This window comes from Mirounga leonina, unplaced genomic scaffold, assembly GCF_011800145.1.
Source record: "Mirounga leonina isolate KUSES-001 unplaced genomic scaffold, KU_Mleo_1.0 Mir_172, whole genome shotgun sequence".
NCBI classification, from domain to species: domain Eukaryota; kingdom Metazoa; phylum Chordata; class Mammalia; order Carnivora; family Phocidae; genus Mirounga; species Mirounga leonina.
This window is the reverse complement of record NW_023270442.1, coordinates 12756742-12771873: the sequence shown is the minus strand read 5'-3', so window position 1 is coordinate 12771873 and position 15132 is coordinate 12756742. Positions and strand designations below refer to the sequence as shown.

The 15132-nt window shown below is 41.1% G+C and overlaps 1 protein-coding gene across 1 annotated transcript; it reads left to right on the top strand.

Annotated features, from left to right (window-relative positions):
- The first annotated feature begins 1331 nt into the window (after positions 1–1331).
- Positions 1332–12655, top strand: MIS18A (MIS18 kinetochore protein A). Its single transcript, XM_035017700.1, has 5 exons — positions 1332–1870; positions 4284–4350; positions 8065–8187; positions 10874–10970; positions 11750–12655. The coding sequence occupies exons 1-5, from the start codon at positions 1525–1527 to the stop codon at positions 11828–11830; spliced, it is 714 nt and encodes a 237-aa protein (XP_034873591.1). The 5' UTR covers positions 1332–1524; the 3' UTR covers positions 11831–12655.
- Positions 12656–15132: the final 2477 nt, after the last annotated feature.

Below are 15132 nucleotides of genomic sequence, written 5' to 3'. Positions count from 1 at the left end.
AATTTCTTTTATTTTTATTTTATTTTTTTTAAAGATTTTATTTATTTATTTATTTGAAAGAGAAAGAGAGTGAGCGAGAGAGAGAGCACAAACAGGGGGAGCGGCAGGCAGACGGAGAGGGAAAAGCAGACTCCCCGCTGAGCAGGGAGGCCGATGCGGAATCGATCCCAGGACCCTGGGACCATGACCTGAGCCAAGGGCAGATGCTTAACCGACTGAGCCACTCAGGCGCCCCAATTTCTTTTAAAATCAGAAGAAAAAAAGGAACTTTAAGGCCAAAGAAAATGTTTGAACATACAATATTTATATATTCATCTTTATAGTAATACAGTTGTAAAATATAATTTGTCTTATAATTATAATTATTATTAATAGGGAAATGGGCCTACTAAGGCAAAAGTGCATGGGTGAGAAACTGATCAGGCAGCCCCTCTTCGCTTTCCTTCTTTACTGTGATATCCCACCACAGAATTTAAGTGTTGACAATAAGAATCGAAAGTCTGAGGCAAGGAGATCATCCCTTTGAATTCCGAGGTTACTACCCATTTACTTAAAGAACAGATGTGGGTTTTATCAATGTTGTACGGGAGATATTACAGTAGTTCGGGGAGGTCAGGCTTGCTTGCACACAAAAAAGGAGGGAAGGCAATTTTCCTCCAGTTGGAGGCTGTGACGTGGACACGGCACATTAGAGTTAAAGCATTTTCAAGCCTATCATCTCACTTGATCCTCGTTAACAACCCCGTGCAGTACTGACCCATTTAATCCATCAAGAATCAGACTCAGGGGGGCGCCTGGGTGGCTCAGTCGTTAAGCGTCTGCCTTCAGCTCAGGTCATGATCCCAGCGTCCTGGGATCGAGCCCCGCATCGGGCTCCCTGCTCCGCGGGAAGCCTGATTCTCCCTCTCCCACTCCCCCTGCTTGTGTTCCCTCTTTCGCTGTGTCTCTCTCTGTCAAATAAATAAAATCTTTAAAAAAAAAAAAAAAAAAAAAAAAGAATCAGACTCAGGGAAAGCAAATAGCCTTTCCAGTTTGCTCCATGGTTACCACTTCGTGGCCACACCGACCCACTGAACTGGATTTGTGAAGACAGGGCCGAGAAATCGGTTTTAACCAGCTTCCAGGTGACTCTCAGGCACGCTAAAATTTGAGGGGCTGCAGCACGGGGGGTGGGGGAATGAGGCTGTAGAAAGGTGTGTTCCCCAACTCCTCTTCTCTGGGCGGGGTGTGGGGCGGCGTATTCACTTTAGTAACTAGTGAAGGGGGCCCAACACCGCTCCCCAAGTAGACTGGCCGCCAGACATTTCCTAAAAATGGAAAATCTTGACTCAGACGCAGAGATAAACTATTGCGGCTCAGCTCGACAAGGAGCATGCGCACTAGCAGGTTGCCCGCTGTTTGTTCTCCTGCAGGCTCCGCCCCTCAGGCCACGGCCCCCTTCCGGCCTCCGCCTCCTCGCCCCGCCCCGCGCAGGCGCAGTCGCGCATTTCCCGTGGCGCTCCGCGGCGCGGGAGATTTGCAGGAATGGCGGGCGCTTGGTCATCTAGTTGTTGCAAAGGATGCTCTTCTACTAGCTGTGCGTGTGGCGGTGACAAGGGCAAGTGGGGCGACTCCTCTCTGTTGGGCAGGCGGCTCTCGGAAGATTCGGGCCGTCACCAACTGCTGCGGAAGTGGGCAAACATGTGGAACTCCGTGAGCGGGGACGCGTCGGTGGCCTGTGTAGAGGGGACGCGACGCGAGGAGGCTGCAGAACCCGCCGAGGAGGAGGACAGGCCGCTGGTGTTTCTGTGCTCCGGCTGCAGGCGGCCGCTGGGCGACTCGCTGAGCTGGGTGACGAGCCAGGAGGACACCAACTGCATCTTGCTGCGCTGTCAGTTGCCGCGCCTGGGTGGGATGTAGGGGCGGGGGTGAGGGGGTGGGGAAGAGCTTGGGGCCGCCTTCTCTCCAGGTGTGCTTCACCTGGACGGCCCGGGAGGAGAAGGGGCGGGGGTGTTTTGGGGCTGTCCAGGGTTTTTAAAAGCGGAAAAATCTGAGAAGGTGAGCTGTCCCAGGAAAAGGGGAGGAGGAGGGTCACCCCTGCACTTGGGCTCACGAGTGATGATGGGTCCTTTTCTGGGGTTCCCCCAGCCCAGAAGAGCAGCGCTTCAAACGGCATCTTTGTGAGCATTGCTCAGTAAAAAATGACCTACTACACTGTAAGCATTTGGGGTGTTGCCACTCTGTATTACTCCCCACAGAAATTAACTTAATTCGTAAATATTATTAATGGTTTATTTAGGAAATTAAGCTTTTCAGTTACCTGATTCCTGCAGGGGGATGTCAGAATTGATTTTTCTTATCTTATTAGTTGTGTTAGTGGATGCCTTTATTCTGAAGTGTTAACAACCATAGAGTTGTCAGAACACATTTCTATCAATTGTTTTTAAAGGAAACTTTTAATAAAAACAACAATCTCTTCAAAATTGGAGAGGAAGAGTTAATAGTAAAAAAAAAAGTCAAGAAGGTGGCTTGAGTCCTAGCTTCTAATACTGGCTCTGCCAGTTACCTGTATGTTTCTCTGTTATTCTCTCATATTGTTGATTTCATAGTATTTATTTAGGGGAGTGGTTCACATATGTTTTTCTGAATGGGTGTAAAAATGGCTATTCTTTTTGGACTTGTGGCTTTCAAGATCATGTTTATGCTCTCAATTCTATAAATATTTTGGCAGAAATTCACCAGGGAGATACTGTTAATCTTTCCAATCTGTGTCTGTTTTTTTTTTTTTTTAATGATTATAAGCAATTTTATTTATTTTTAAAGATTTTATTCACCCATTTGACAGAGAGACCGCTAGAACAGGAACACAAGCAGGGGGAGAGGGAGAAGCAGGCCTCCCGCCTAGCGGGAGCCCGAGGTGGGGCTCCATCCCAGGACCTTGGGATCATGACCTGAGCGGAAGGCAGATGCTTAACGACTGAGCCACCCAGGTGCCCCCTGATCTGTGTCTGTTGATAGAGGTCTAGATTGTTTCCAGAGTTGCTGCCATTAGAACAGCATGTACGTGGGTTGAGATTTTTGATACTGTAGGAGAATCTTTTTTTTTTAGTAGGCAAGAAGTAGTATGTTTGGTGTTAAATCTTTCATTTTGCTTGTACTTTCTGTTTTTACAGCCTGTTTTCTATCTTTTGCCGCATGCTTTTTCTTTTTTCTTTTGTTTTATATATAAAAACACTTCTGTTATTTACTTTTTCTGTATCAGTTTTTAAGTTTTAAAAACTATCAGCTTTAGACAATTTGATTTACTCCCCCCATTCAGCACTGCTGCTATGAAAGATAATGAAATGAACTCTTGGGTTAATTTCTATTCCCTCCTGCCTCAGTTTGAGTTAGTTTGATTATTTTTACTTTGTCAAGGTTTATAACATTTAAGTTCTGTTCTGTAGCCATAGCATGGTCATTGAACCTTAATGTAACATTTATATGAATTTGTTTTTCAACTCTAGGACTCTTATTAATACAAGAAAGCTTATTAATAGCGTTCTCATTTCTGAGTTGTTTATTTCATTATCATCAGTAGACCCTCTGCACCCTCCCTCCCCAATCCCCAAGAAAACTTCAATTTTGAGTGGTTCTATTCTCTTTTACATGAATGGCAACTTGACTACACATACAATTCTGGGATCACGCTCTTTGCTTTTTCCTGGCAGGGAGCAGCTAGTGCAAAGGCCCTGAGGCTAGTGTGGACATTTTAGGTGTGATGTCCCTTCTTCATTTCCCTCCATCTCCTATCCCTTCATTTACTGTATCCTGGACCTGGATCCTCTGGGAATGTTTCCTGCTTCTGGGGTCAACTGTGACCCCATCCAAGTCATGGTCTAAATAGAAGATTTTTGTCCAGGTCCCTGAGAGCTCTGCATTTGAAACCTGGGGATGTATACATTGGCTTTTAGCATCTTTCTTGGGTTTATCCCAATTTTATCATACCTTACAGGTATTCTTGGTAATCTGTGATTGAGGCTCTAATTGTTCCAAGTTTTACTGGCAGTTGAATTTTCCCCTCTAATTTTACTCATTTTATTAATATCAGTGGTTTTCAGGAGAGAGAAAGAAATAACTCTCATTCTGCCATCTTTTTTCCAGAAGACCTCTGTACATTTAGTTTTGAACCACCTTTGTGTATATGTGACTCTGGGCTCTTACTTTTTCTGGTTCTCTCAGTTCTAAAGTAAAAATTGAACTCTAAATATCTGCAGGTGTATTATAGCAAACCACATTAATACATTATTGTTACTTTGCTCTAGGTGTTTCCTGTAATGTTTCTGTGGATAAGGAACAGATACTATCCAAACGTAAAAATGAAAATGGTTGGTGAGTAAGGCTATTATCTGTGTGAATATGTGTATTAGAGAAAATGTTTATTTTTCAACTAAAAATCTTTAATAAGATCATTACCAGTAAGATTAATTGGGATAAAACTTTCTTCGTGGTGATCAGTATAGAATCAGTCATTTTAATGTATCAATTCTTGAGTGATGGTGGTCGTTTTTAGATACTGTGATGAAAGAGTTTCTAAATTTCTAGAGTCACATTCTGACACTCTCTTTTGGGTCTTTGGGCTTAGTGCTAAGGCAAATTGAAAATAAAAGTAGAAAAAGAAAATACCTGTATCATAAAATCTTAGCAAAGTGTGCCTTAGGCCAACGCTACCTACTTTTTTTAATGTCATGTTACGCATAGAAAATGCTGGTATCACACTCACACGCATGGACATGTGGCCTGTTGAGGTAAACAGACAAGGCTGCATGAGGCCCGAAGCAGCCAGCATGGGGGCTCCGGCAGTCCCAGGCCCCCTGCTACCGCTCCAGCAGTTGAAGGGATCACCATCTTGGCGTACCTGCCACCCATTGCTACAAGCGGCATCCTCAGTAAACAGAATGGGAGGCTCTGCCTTATATAATTCTTGCCCCAAATGTGTCTTAACTGATCTGTGACGTAACTTTAGGTGGTATACAGACGACTAAACAGAAATTAATAATCATGTATGTTTTTTTAATGTGTGTTTTAAAAATACTGGTTTTTCATTTTAAAGTAATGCTGGAGTTTCCTTTTCAAATAAAGTGTATTTCAATTTAAAAAATCACTCTTTTTAAGGAGAATTAACAACAGTACAGGTAGTATGTGGATGTGATGGAAACGGTGCTGCTGGCACGCAGCCGACCTCAGTTTGGAAAACCAGCCTAGATCATTTCTCCTTCTGTAGATGAAGGAAGTAAGGCCTGGGGAGATTAGAAGTTTGCTAAAACCACAGGACTGTTTAGTGGTTAGAGCGGGGATGGTGCCTGTGTTTCTCCTTCTTTCTTGCAAAGTGTTCTTTCTTGTCTCTTTCCAGTTTTAGTCATTTTGATGCCACTTTCACCAGTTTTGCCATATCCACATACCAGCTTTGCTATCATCTACTTAATACCTTTCCTTACATTGACTCAGGATTTTTATGTAAATTTATTTAAAAAGGAATCTAATATATTACTGCCATATTATTTGCTTGAACTAGAAATTAACCACAATGAAAACAAATGTTATTAAACTCTAGCAGAGATGCTATCAGCTGGCTGGTTCTGAGCCTAAGGTCTGTTTTCTCACTGTTAAAAGATTTGCAGCTGTGAGATTCTAGTTAAAGACTTCCTAGCACTCGACTGAGACTTTCTTCTTTTTATAATCAGGATTGATAGGGAACTGAAAAGGGGAATTGACTCCTAACTCTGGGAGCCAGTGTTATTTAGTCCTGTTTCCTGGTGTCACCTGAATCCATCATTTTTGCCACGTAAATTCAAATTCAAGACATTCACTAGGGTCCCATATTCCACACTTGGGGAAATACCGTATTGCCTTGGGATGCTCGTAAGTTTTTGGTAGGCCTGACTGAATAGCCACCTGAGCCATCCGGCAGCCGGCCAGCAGCATTCGTGGGTTTTAGAAATGTGTTGTGAAGGTAGCAGCGCTGTTTCCTGGGTTCTTTGTGTCATTCGTTAAGGTTCTTACACACTAACTCATTTCTGGTCGAAAAACCACCCTAGGATTTCCAGCACTGCTTTCTCAATATTGTTGTTCAGCGTTAAGGGTGAGTTCTGGCCAAATCCTTGCCAGCGGTGAAAACAGAAAGACATTGCAATAAGTTGCTACTCTCTTCATTGTTCCTTAAGACCACTCTGGAAGTGTGAATGGGTTTGCGTGTATTCGTCAGTGGTGTTTACTTTGATTTGGGTAATTTGGGATAAAACAGTGTTATCTCTTGACCAGTGTTGTATCCTTTTTGGTTGATTACACCGGCGTTATATGTTGGTTCACAATCTTGGTAATTGTGTATGGCCGCCTCATAAAGATTATGAGGTTCGAGATGTAGTATGCACATTTTCCTGTTCACTGTTGGTAGTATGGATAGGGTTCCCTCCTGGGCTTTGCTAAGAAATATAAAAATATATATATATATAAATTTAAAATACTAAAAAATATATAAAATATGTTTTTCAATATAAAAACATGGAAGCTTAATATATGATCAGTGGCATATTATCTAGCTAATTATATCACCAGTAAGAACTTATAACTTATTGGGCATTTTGTTCTTTGTTCCATATGTAGCTGCAGTAGTTAAAAAAGTTTCTCAGTATCTTTAGGTAAACAGTAATGCAGTCTATAATATGTTGTTTGAGTTTTGGCTGGCTCCATATTTTTGATAACAGGAATAGCTCTGTAGTTATCACAAGTGGCTCAATACCAATAGGAATTATATTATTCTTTTGAAATAATAGCTATCTTTTGTAATGTATGTTATATTATGATCACTAGATTTAGATCTTCAGTTATCAATTTGCTATGTGTTGGGACTGTAATTTATTATAGATATATATAGAATGGCAAATTTGGATAGGTCAACTTGACAAGGCATTTGGGTGACTGGATTCTAAGATTTAAAGAGGACGTGAATTGACTTTGGTGGGGGAGATTATATTCAAATATGCAGAGCCTGAGTTGAGAAATAACTAGAATGAAGGAACAGTTATGTGGAGAACTTGGATCATTAAGTAAAATATTTGTGAGTTGCCTGTGTGGAACATATCCGTAGTGGATAGAAGAGTGTTAGGTCAAAGTATAATTAAAAAGAGAAAGGCAACCCTAACAGACACGGGATGAGCACACATCAGAGATTTATTTAACTCATTACTGAGGGAGTCAGAACATGGCAAAGCTGGTTTAGAGAAGGATGCTCTCTGTAGAACAAACCTAGTTACTGTCCTATAGGACAGTAGAGCCTCAGCCTTTGAGGTTACCTTTTCTACCAGCAGAGAACATTTGCATCTCTACCAGACTAAAATTATAATTTTACAAATTATCAATCTTATTAATCTTCTTTCTGTAAGTTATCATCTAACTTCAGAGAGTCTGGGCCCTAATCAATAGTAAGTAGTGAGCAACCAATGTTGCCTTCCAGTAGAACAAAGTATGGCCCACGGGCCAGGCACTTATTTTTGTAAATACATTTTTATTGGAACACAGACACGTTGCCTATTCAGTTACGTATGGTCTGTGGCTGCTTCTGTGCTATAACAGTGGGGGCAAGTCATTGCAGCAGACACCGCATGGCCTACAAACCTAAAAGATTGGTTCCCTGGGTCATTACAGAAAAAATCTGCCTCCCTGCCCCAGAGTGTTAATGATTCTTGGTGGGCTTGTTGGACAATATGACATTAAAAGGGCATGTGGAATCCCTATCTTATTTTCAAATTTTAGATAATTTTTCTTAATACCAGATTGAGGCGTTTACATTCTAGAAAAACACCACATCAGTATCTTCTCTTGTCACTTTTCTGTATGTCCCATGTCACTAGGTGCTGAAGGCACTGTAGCCTGGAGGTGACTGTCTACATTTCTAATGTCAACATTTTACTATCATTTTTTCCTTCTTTATACATATGACTTAGTAGGGTTGGAATAACACATTTTAGCAACTTAAACGTTAAGCGTTTATGAGTTGTAACAAGTTGCTACTTTGTTTGCTAAAGCAATGGCCCTTCTTCCTTGCAGCATTCTGGAGGCTTTGTCCTGCACAGGATGCTCACTCAGGCTTGGCTACATATACAGGTGCACACCCAAGAACCTAGATTACAAGAGAGACTTGTTTTGCCTCAGTGTTGAAGCCATTGAAAGGTAAGTGTGCTAAATAAATGGATACCTCATAAATGATTTCTCGGAGAGTTGTTTGCAGAAAAATTGATAATGAAAACATCAGAACTAAATCAACACTATTTGGTTAAAATATATTTTCAAGTAATAATTTCTGACAATAAAGCCAGTGTGATTTTTTTTATTTGTTTTGACCTGATGTATTTGGTATTAGAAAATCAGACATTCTAAATTGTAAGGAGAAACCACTGTGAGGACATTTTTCAGAGTAAAAATAGGTTCAATTTTCCCTAAAAATTGAATTTAGTTTAATAGGATTTTTTAAGCAGTTGTGTCGATCAATATGTGTCGTCCATTTTATTACCTGCCCCACCCCCCGCCCCGGTTTTTAGCCGCCTAGAATATCATGAAGAATTAGGAATTTCAAAACTGATTAGGAAAGAAGTCCCTTTGGTGTTCTAGAAAAGCAGAAATACAAAGTCCAATTAGTTTCTTGCGTCTGGTAAAGAATCACCTGTTTTTTCTGAGGGATGCAAGGAGGTGCCTTCAGTCTCCAAGATTTCTATAGAAAGTAAACGTTTGGAAACAAGGCAAATAGGAGGCTGATGACAGATGTCAGTTAAAGAGTTTCAGGTAGCATGTATGTATGTATGTATGTATGTATTTATTTATTATTAAAGATTTTATATATATTAAAGAGAGAGAACACATGAACAGGGGGAGGCATAGAGGAAGAGGGAGAAGCAGGCTCCCCACTGAGCAGAGCGCCTGATGTGGGACTCGGTCCCAGGGCCCTGGGATCATGACCTGAGCCAAAGGCAGACGTTTAACCGACTGAGCCATCCAGGCCTCCAGGAATTTCAGATATCTTAATGGCCTTCTAATTCATGAGCCTTTTTAAATAGGAAATACAAAATTAAGTAACTCATCTGACCCCAATGTATTTTCACTTATCCTGCAAAAGATGTAACCCTCAAGACTTTAAAGATGCCTAAAATCCTTATATATCAGGAAAGAAGAACAATTTAAGAAGAAAAGAATTTTGGGACGCCTGGGTGGCTCAGTTGGTTAAGCAGCTGCCTTCGGCTCAGGTCATGATCCCAGGGTCCTGGGATCAAGTCCCGCATCAGGCTCCCTGCTTAGCAGGGAGCCTGCTTCTCCCTCTGCCTGCCACTCCTCCTGCTTATGCTCTTTCTCTCTCTCTCTCTGACAAATAAATAAATAAAATCTTTAAGAAAAAGAAAGAAGAAAAGAATTTTAATGCCAAGGAAACTGGTTGGTTTTAGAAGTATTTATTTACAGTTTTGGGGTTTTTTGAAAGATTTTATTTTTAAGTAATCTCTATACCCAATGTTGGCTCAAACTCATGACCCCAAGATCAAGAGTCACATGCTCTAAGGACTGAGCCAGCCAGACGCCCCCATTTACAGTTTTGTAAATTACTCAGTGCCACTTCATTTCCCATCTCATCTCATTTTTCTTTCCTAAACAGGATGTTAATTGCCTTCTGCCATTGCGCCTTCCATGCCATTTTTTAGAAATAAAATCACTAAGGCTTCCAAGGGAAGCTTGACCTTATTTGACAAAAGAAGTGACCTGCTTAAGTTGCTACATGTGATGAAAGACTTTGGAAGAAATGCAAATTAATCAAGTTTTCTTTTCGGAGAAATACTAGCCTCTTCTTTTTTCCCATTTAGATTTACTAGGTTACCAACACTGGGCCTGTTTTCCTTGTTTCCAGGCCAATATTTATCTTATCTCATATTTTCTACACCACAGCATCTCCTAACTCCAGAGAGCAGAGCAAAACATAACTTGGAGGATAACTGTTGGCGTTGCCAAGTCAAAGTAACCGAGAATTGACCCCATACATTATTTACTAAAAGTCAAATTTGAAAGTACACATGTTCCCAACAAGTTATAGAAAGCAAAAAAGCAGGGGCTTCTTCAGGATCTTTTAAAACTTTTTAATCATAGAATTTTGAACTATGAATGTGACTGTTTTGCCACTCGGTTAACTAAAGAGTAAGTTTGTGCCAGTAATGAAGTACTTAGAATATTGGACAATATGTAGGGATGCCTGGACCAAGGTGTTATGGAGAAAAACTTGATTTTATGTGGTACAACTTCCTATGTGGTTGCTATTAACAAAAATAGTTATTTTGGGGGCACCTGGGTGGCTCAGTCGTTGGGCGTCTGCCTTTGGCTCAGGTCATGATCCCAGGGTCCTGGGATCGAGCCCCGCATTGGGCTCCCTGCTCCACGGGAAGCCTGCTTCTCCGTCTCCCACTCCCCCTGCTTGCATTCCCTCTCTCGCTGTCTCTCTCTGTCAAATAAATAAATAAAATCTTAAAAAAAAAAAAATAGTTATTTTGTGTTCATTTGGTACAAATATATAGTGTAAGATAGAGTTTTTTTTTTTTTTTTTTTTAAAGATTTTATTTATTTATCTGAGACAGAATGAGAGAGAGAGAGAGAGCTCATGAGAGGGGGGAGGGTCAGAGGCAGAAGCAGGCTCCCCGCCGAGCAGGGAGCCCGATGCGGGACTCGATCCAGGGACTCCAGGATCATGACCTGAGCCGAAAGCAGTCGCTTAACCAACTGAGCCACCCAGGCGCCCTGTAAGATAGAGTTTTAATGTTATTAACTAACATGATTTTCATATTTGCCCCCTTTTCATATTTTAACTTTGTACCGTGTTATACTGCAGTTATATTTTAGGGTCCTCGGAAAAGCAAATTGTGTCAGAAGATAAAGAACTTTTTAATCTTGAAAGCAGAGTTGAAATAGAAAAGTCTCTAAAGCAGGTAATTCTGTACTTTTTGTATCTTTGTATGTTCCTGTTAGTGAGCAAGTGCTCCTCCACAAATAACCCTCAGAGCGGCACCTGTTTTGATCTTAGTACTTTCCTGGTAAGAGGGTGCTTATTTTATCTCAGTTGTTAGTAAAGTTGATTTTGGGGGTTAGCCAAACTACAACTTAAGCTAAAGCTTTATCAAAAAAATTATAAGACCTTTCATGTCTCATCAAAACCATATATATTCTAAAACTAGTAAACTATATTTCATTTGATTCAATTCTTATGGTATAAACAACCTGCAAATGTTTTTGAATGTTAACATCTTCTCATGGCCCGATTGGCAAGATACCCATGAGTGTATAAAAGAGCTCTACATTAGAGGTTGAGAACTACTGATAATAGAATGCTGCCTTATTGGGGCACCTGGGTGGCTCAGTCATTAAGCGTCTGCCTTCGGCTCAGGTCATGATCCCAGGGTCCTGGGATCGAGCCCCGCATCGGGTTCCTTGCTTGGCAAGGAGCCTGCTTCTCCCTCTCCCACTCCCCATACTTGTGTTCCCTCTCTAGCTGTCTCTCTCTCTCCGCGTCAAAGAAATAAAACCTAAAAAAAAAAAAAAAAGAATGCTGCCTTATTTACATAAAATTTAGTTTATGCCTCTAAATAATTTCACGTGTAATGCATAACACTCATAAATTTTATTAATGATACATATTTTAATCATTTAATCATGTGTGATTTTAATCATAATCCTATGTGTATCTGAAAATATTTTTTCAATTCAATAGATGGAAGATGTTTTGAAAGCATTACAAACAAAGCTGTGGGAGGTTGAATCAAAATTGTCCTTTACCAGTTGCAAAAGCTGAAATCTCTTCCACGTGCCCTGCTCTGGACTCCCTGCTGATGGACACTTCTTTCATATGTAGCAATTCTGGTTATCATTTGATTTCACCTAGAATGGAAGGAATTCTCAATGGCCGTATGTATATGTGGTATTCTCTTGTATTGATCAAGTGAGAAGGATTGTAGAATTACTTCTATGATATAGTCAGTGGTAAAGAAATGGTTGTTTCCCGAAGTTGAATTTCAAAGCCATTTTATGATACTTGCTGAAATTGGAATTTAGTAGTTTTTGCTTTGATAAGAAACCACCATGATTTTCTGAACTGTTATCTCTCTATCGAATTCATTCTTCATTTCCTTTAAAAAATATTTATTCACCTTTAATACTTTGGGAAATATTTAGTATTGAATGGCATGAAAATCTTAGAGGTTTTTCCACCCACTGTGTGATTGAATCTCTGAAAACAGAAATATAAAGCTCTCTGAAGAAACTGGTCCGTTGAATTACTTGTCAGAACTGTTTGAAAACTTGCATAGGAGCGGAATAGCATGTATTCTGGTGGTAGTAGAATTCCACTTGATCTGTTTGTTTACTACTCTGTGCCCCACAAAATCTGGAGTAATATTTGAAGAGACTAGCAGTCATCTCAGGGTGGGATTCTGGGGAATTTTCAATCTTCTATAATGTGAGGCTATAGTAAGCATGTGCTATTTTTAAAATCGGGGGAGAATAAAGATTAAGACAAAGTATTTTAAGATTGATTTTTACAAAACTGAATTGTGGTATTTAACTGAACTCAGAAACCCTGACGCCATGACTTCGACACACTTAACCTGCTGTGGAAAGCCTGCTCAGGAGCATAAATGTAACCCCAGATTTCTCCAGGCGCCTTTCTGCTTTTGGGTACAGATGAGGCCACATAACCTTAGTACTCAGTATGTATGAGTAACTCAACTCAGTTTCTGCTCAGAAGTTCCCTAATTATTTCTGAGAATACTTAAAGGTATCCTAACAAAAGGTCCTCAGTCAAACCAACTGACTCATTGACAGTTAGTGAGTTATTTTTGATAGATTGGCAATAGCCCCCAATAATTAGAAATTAGTGAGCCCTCTTGGTCTCATCTCTCACAGACTTGTGACCAGGTAGAATATGGTGGAAAAAAAGCATATACTTGTCCCTGCTGGCAACAAGACAGTCATCTTGCCTTGGTAAGCTTAATGCAGTCCCCAGTGTCTGTCCCCTTCTGTGCTTCAGGGGCACCTTGCATGGAAGTTCATTCAGAACAGATGGACGAGTGTGGTAACAGCAGGATTCCCCTAACTTCCTGGTTGTGCGGGTAACAGTACGCCAGCAGTCATGTTCAGGGCTATTCCAAAGACAGGTGGTTTGGCTCCCTAATTCCTTTTACCCTGCTCATACTGGGGCAGGACTTCTAGCCAATCCACACATCTTGAAAACTACTCATTTCACCAATGAAAAATAATTTCTAACATCTACAATGCTGACTAAGCCTCTGTTGTGGATCAGGAGATAAGCCTAGCTCAGGTGCTTTGGACTACCTCTAGTGTGGGCCTTCCATTAGCCGTCCCCGGAGTTGTCTTTTCCATTAGGGTCCTTCAGAGTCCTTCAGATGAAGTTAACTGACCACTCCTGGGTGCAGATGGAAAGTTCACACACATGCTCTTCACTGAAGCACCTGAAAGGAAATCCCAGGAGACAGTTGTGTTTCCCAAGGTAGAGTCTGCCTCTTTGGCCTCTGCCCATGATGTCACTGAGGGATGTTCTTGCTCCTGCCACAGAGGGAGATCCTGAGGTTCCCAAACTGCTCACCCTGAGGGCTCCAAGTGGGACTGCTTTGTCCTCCCCCTGCATGCTGCTCTGTGACACCTGCAGGAGGAGGGGGCCTCCGCCCCATCCCGCATTCTGGGCCAGCCTGTTCTGGGGCCACCTGTTTCTCCAAGGCCTGGGAAGCCTGGCTTTTCTGGCTTTGCATGAGGTCTCATCAGAATGCTACTTTTAAAACTCATCCTGTATATCCACATCCTAAAATCTACAAGACTTGAGGCAGTGGGTTCTTATTTCTATTCCTCGTAACTGAAAAACAATGTGCTCTTGTTTCTGATTATCAAGTTCTGGTAAAGCACTGCCTGTGAACAGGAACGAGGGTGCTGGAGCAAGAAACGGACCTTCCAGCCCAAACTGCATAAGACCCAGCAAAGAAAAGAGCCTTCAGGCAGATCTACCCAGAAATTATTCCTTCAGCTATCCCCATAAAGGACACTCCCCAGTTCTTTAGGGAGAAGCTATGGAAACTGATGCCAGAACCCGTTACATGGCCTTTCTAGACTCTTCTAACTATGTATGTATAGAACATGATATAGAGTTTCATCCCAGAGTGTGGGTTCTGTTGTTCTCAGCAAATGCTCCTGTCGTGTTTGTCAATTTCCAAGCTGAAGAGTCCACTGAGGTCATTGCTGTGTGTAGCATCAATGCTTGGATGGAACGCACCCTACCTGGGTGATTCTAGTCAAGCTCTGGACATTTAAATGGGCAAAATCAGGAGAATGTCTCCTTGAAGGACTGGGTCTAGGCATTTAGTGGGGAACTTCTGAACAGATAAGCTGTGAGTGAAACATCCCTCAGCTTGTTTTTGAGGAATGGTCTCACAGATAGCAGAAATCCTGGAGCAGGATCCCAGTTAAACTGCCTTCTTTAGCCATGTGACCTTGAGCAAATTATTTAATCATTTTTTTTTAAAGATTTTATTTATTTATTTGAGAGAGAGAATGAGATAGAGAGAGAGCATGAGAGGGGGGAGGGTCAGAAGGAGAAGCAGACTCCCTGCCGAGCAGGGAGCCCGATGCGGGACTCGATCCCGGGACTCAGGATCATGACCTGAGCCGAAGGCAGTCGCTTAACCACCCAGGCGCCCGAATTATTTAATCATTTTAAGCCTCTGTTTCCTCATCTGTAAAATGAAGATATAATAACCTTCACTTGAATCACAGATTATCAAATTAGATAATGCTTATGAGAGTACTTTGAAAACAGTAAAGCATCACAAAAATCAAATGACAGTGATTTAGCCTTGTTTAAAATAGAGTTGATCTGATTTACTCTCCTACCTAGTATAGCCATAACATTCTAGGGATGTAAAGGGAGAAATCTGAAACAACATAATAAAAATACATATATTACCATTTTTTGAATTTACTTCTTTCTCCAATTACAAATACAACATATGAACATTGTAGAAATTTTGAAAAATAGAAGAATGGCACAAAGAAGAAAATAAAGCATATAATCTCACAACTAAAAGAATT

Coding starts and splice junctions, on each gene's coding strand:
- MIS18A (XM_035017700.1), top strand. CDS start 1,525: ATGGCGGGCGCTTGGTCATCTAGTTGTTGCAAAGGATGCTCTTCTACT. Junction 4,351..8,064: donor CGTAAAAATGAAAATGGTTG/GTGAGTAAGGCT, acceptor TCTTCCTTGCAG/CATTCTGGAGGCTTTGTCCT. Junction 10,971..11,749: donor TAGAAAAGTCTCTAAAGCAG/GTAATTCTGTAC, acceptor TCAATTCAATAG/ATGGAAGATGTTTTGAAAGC.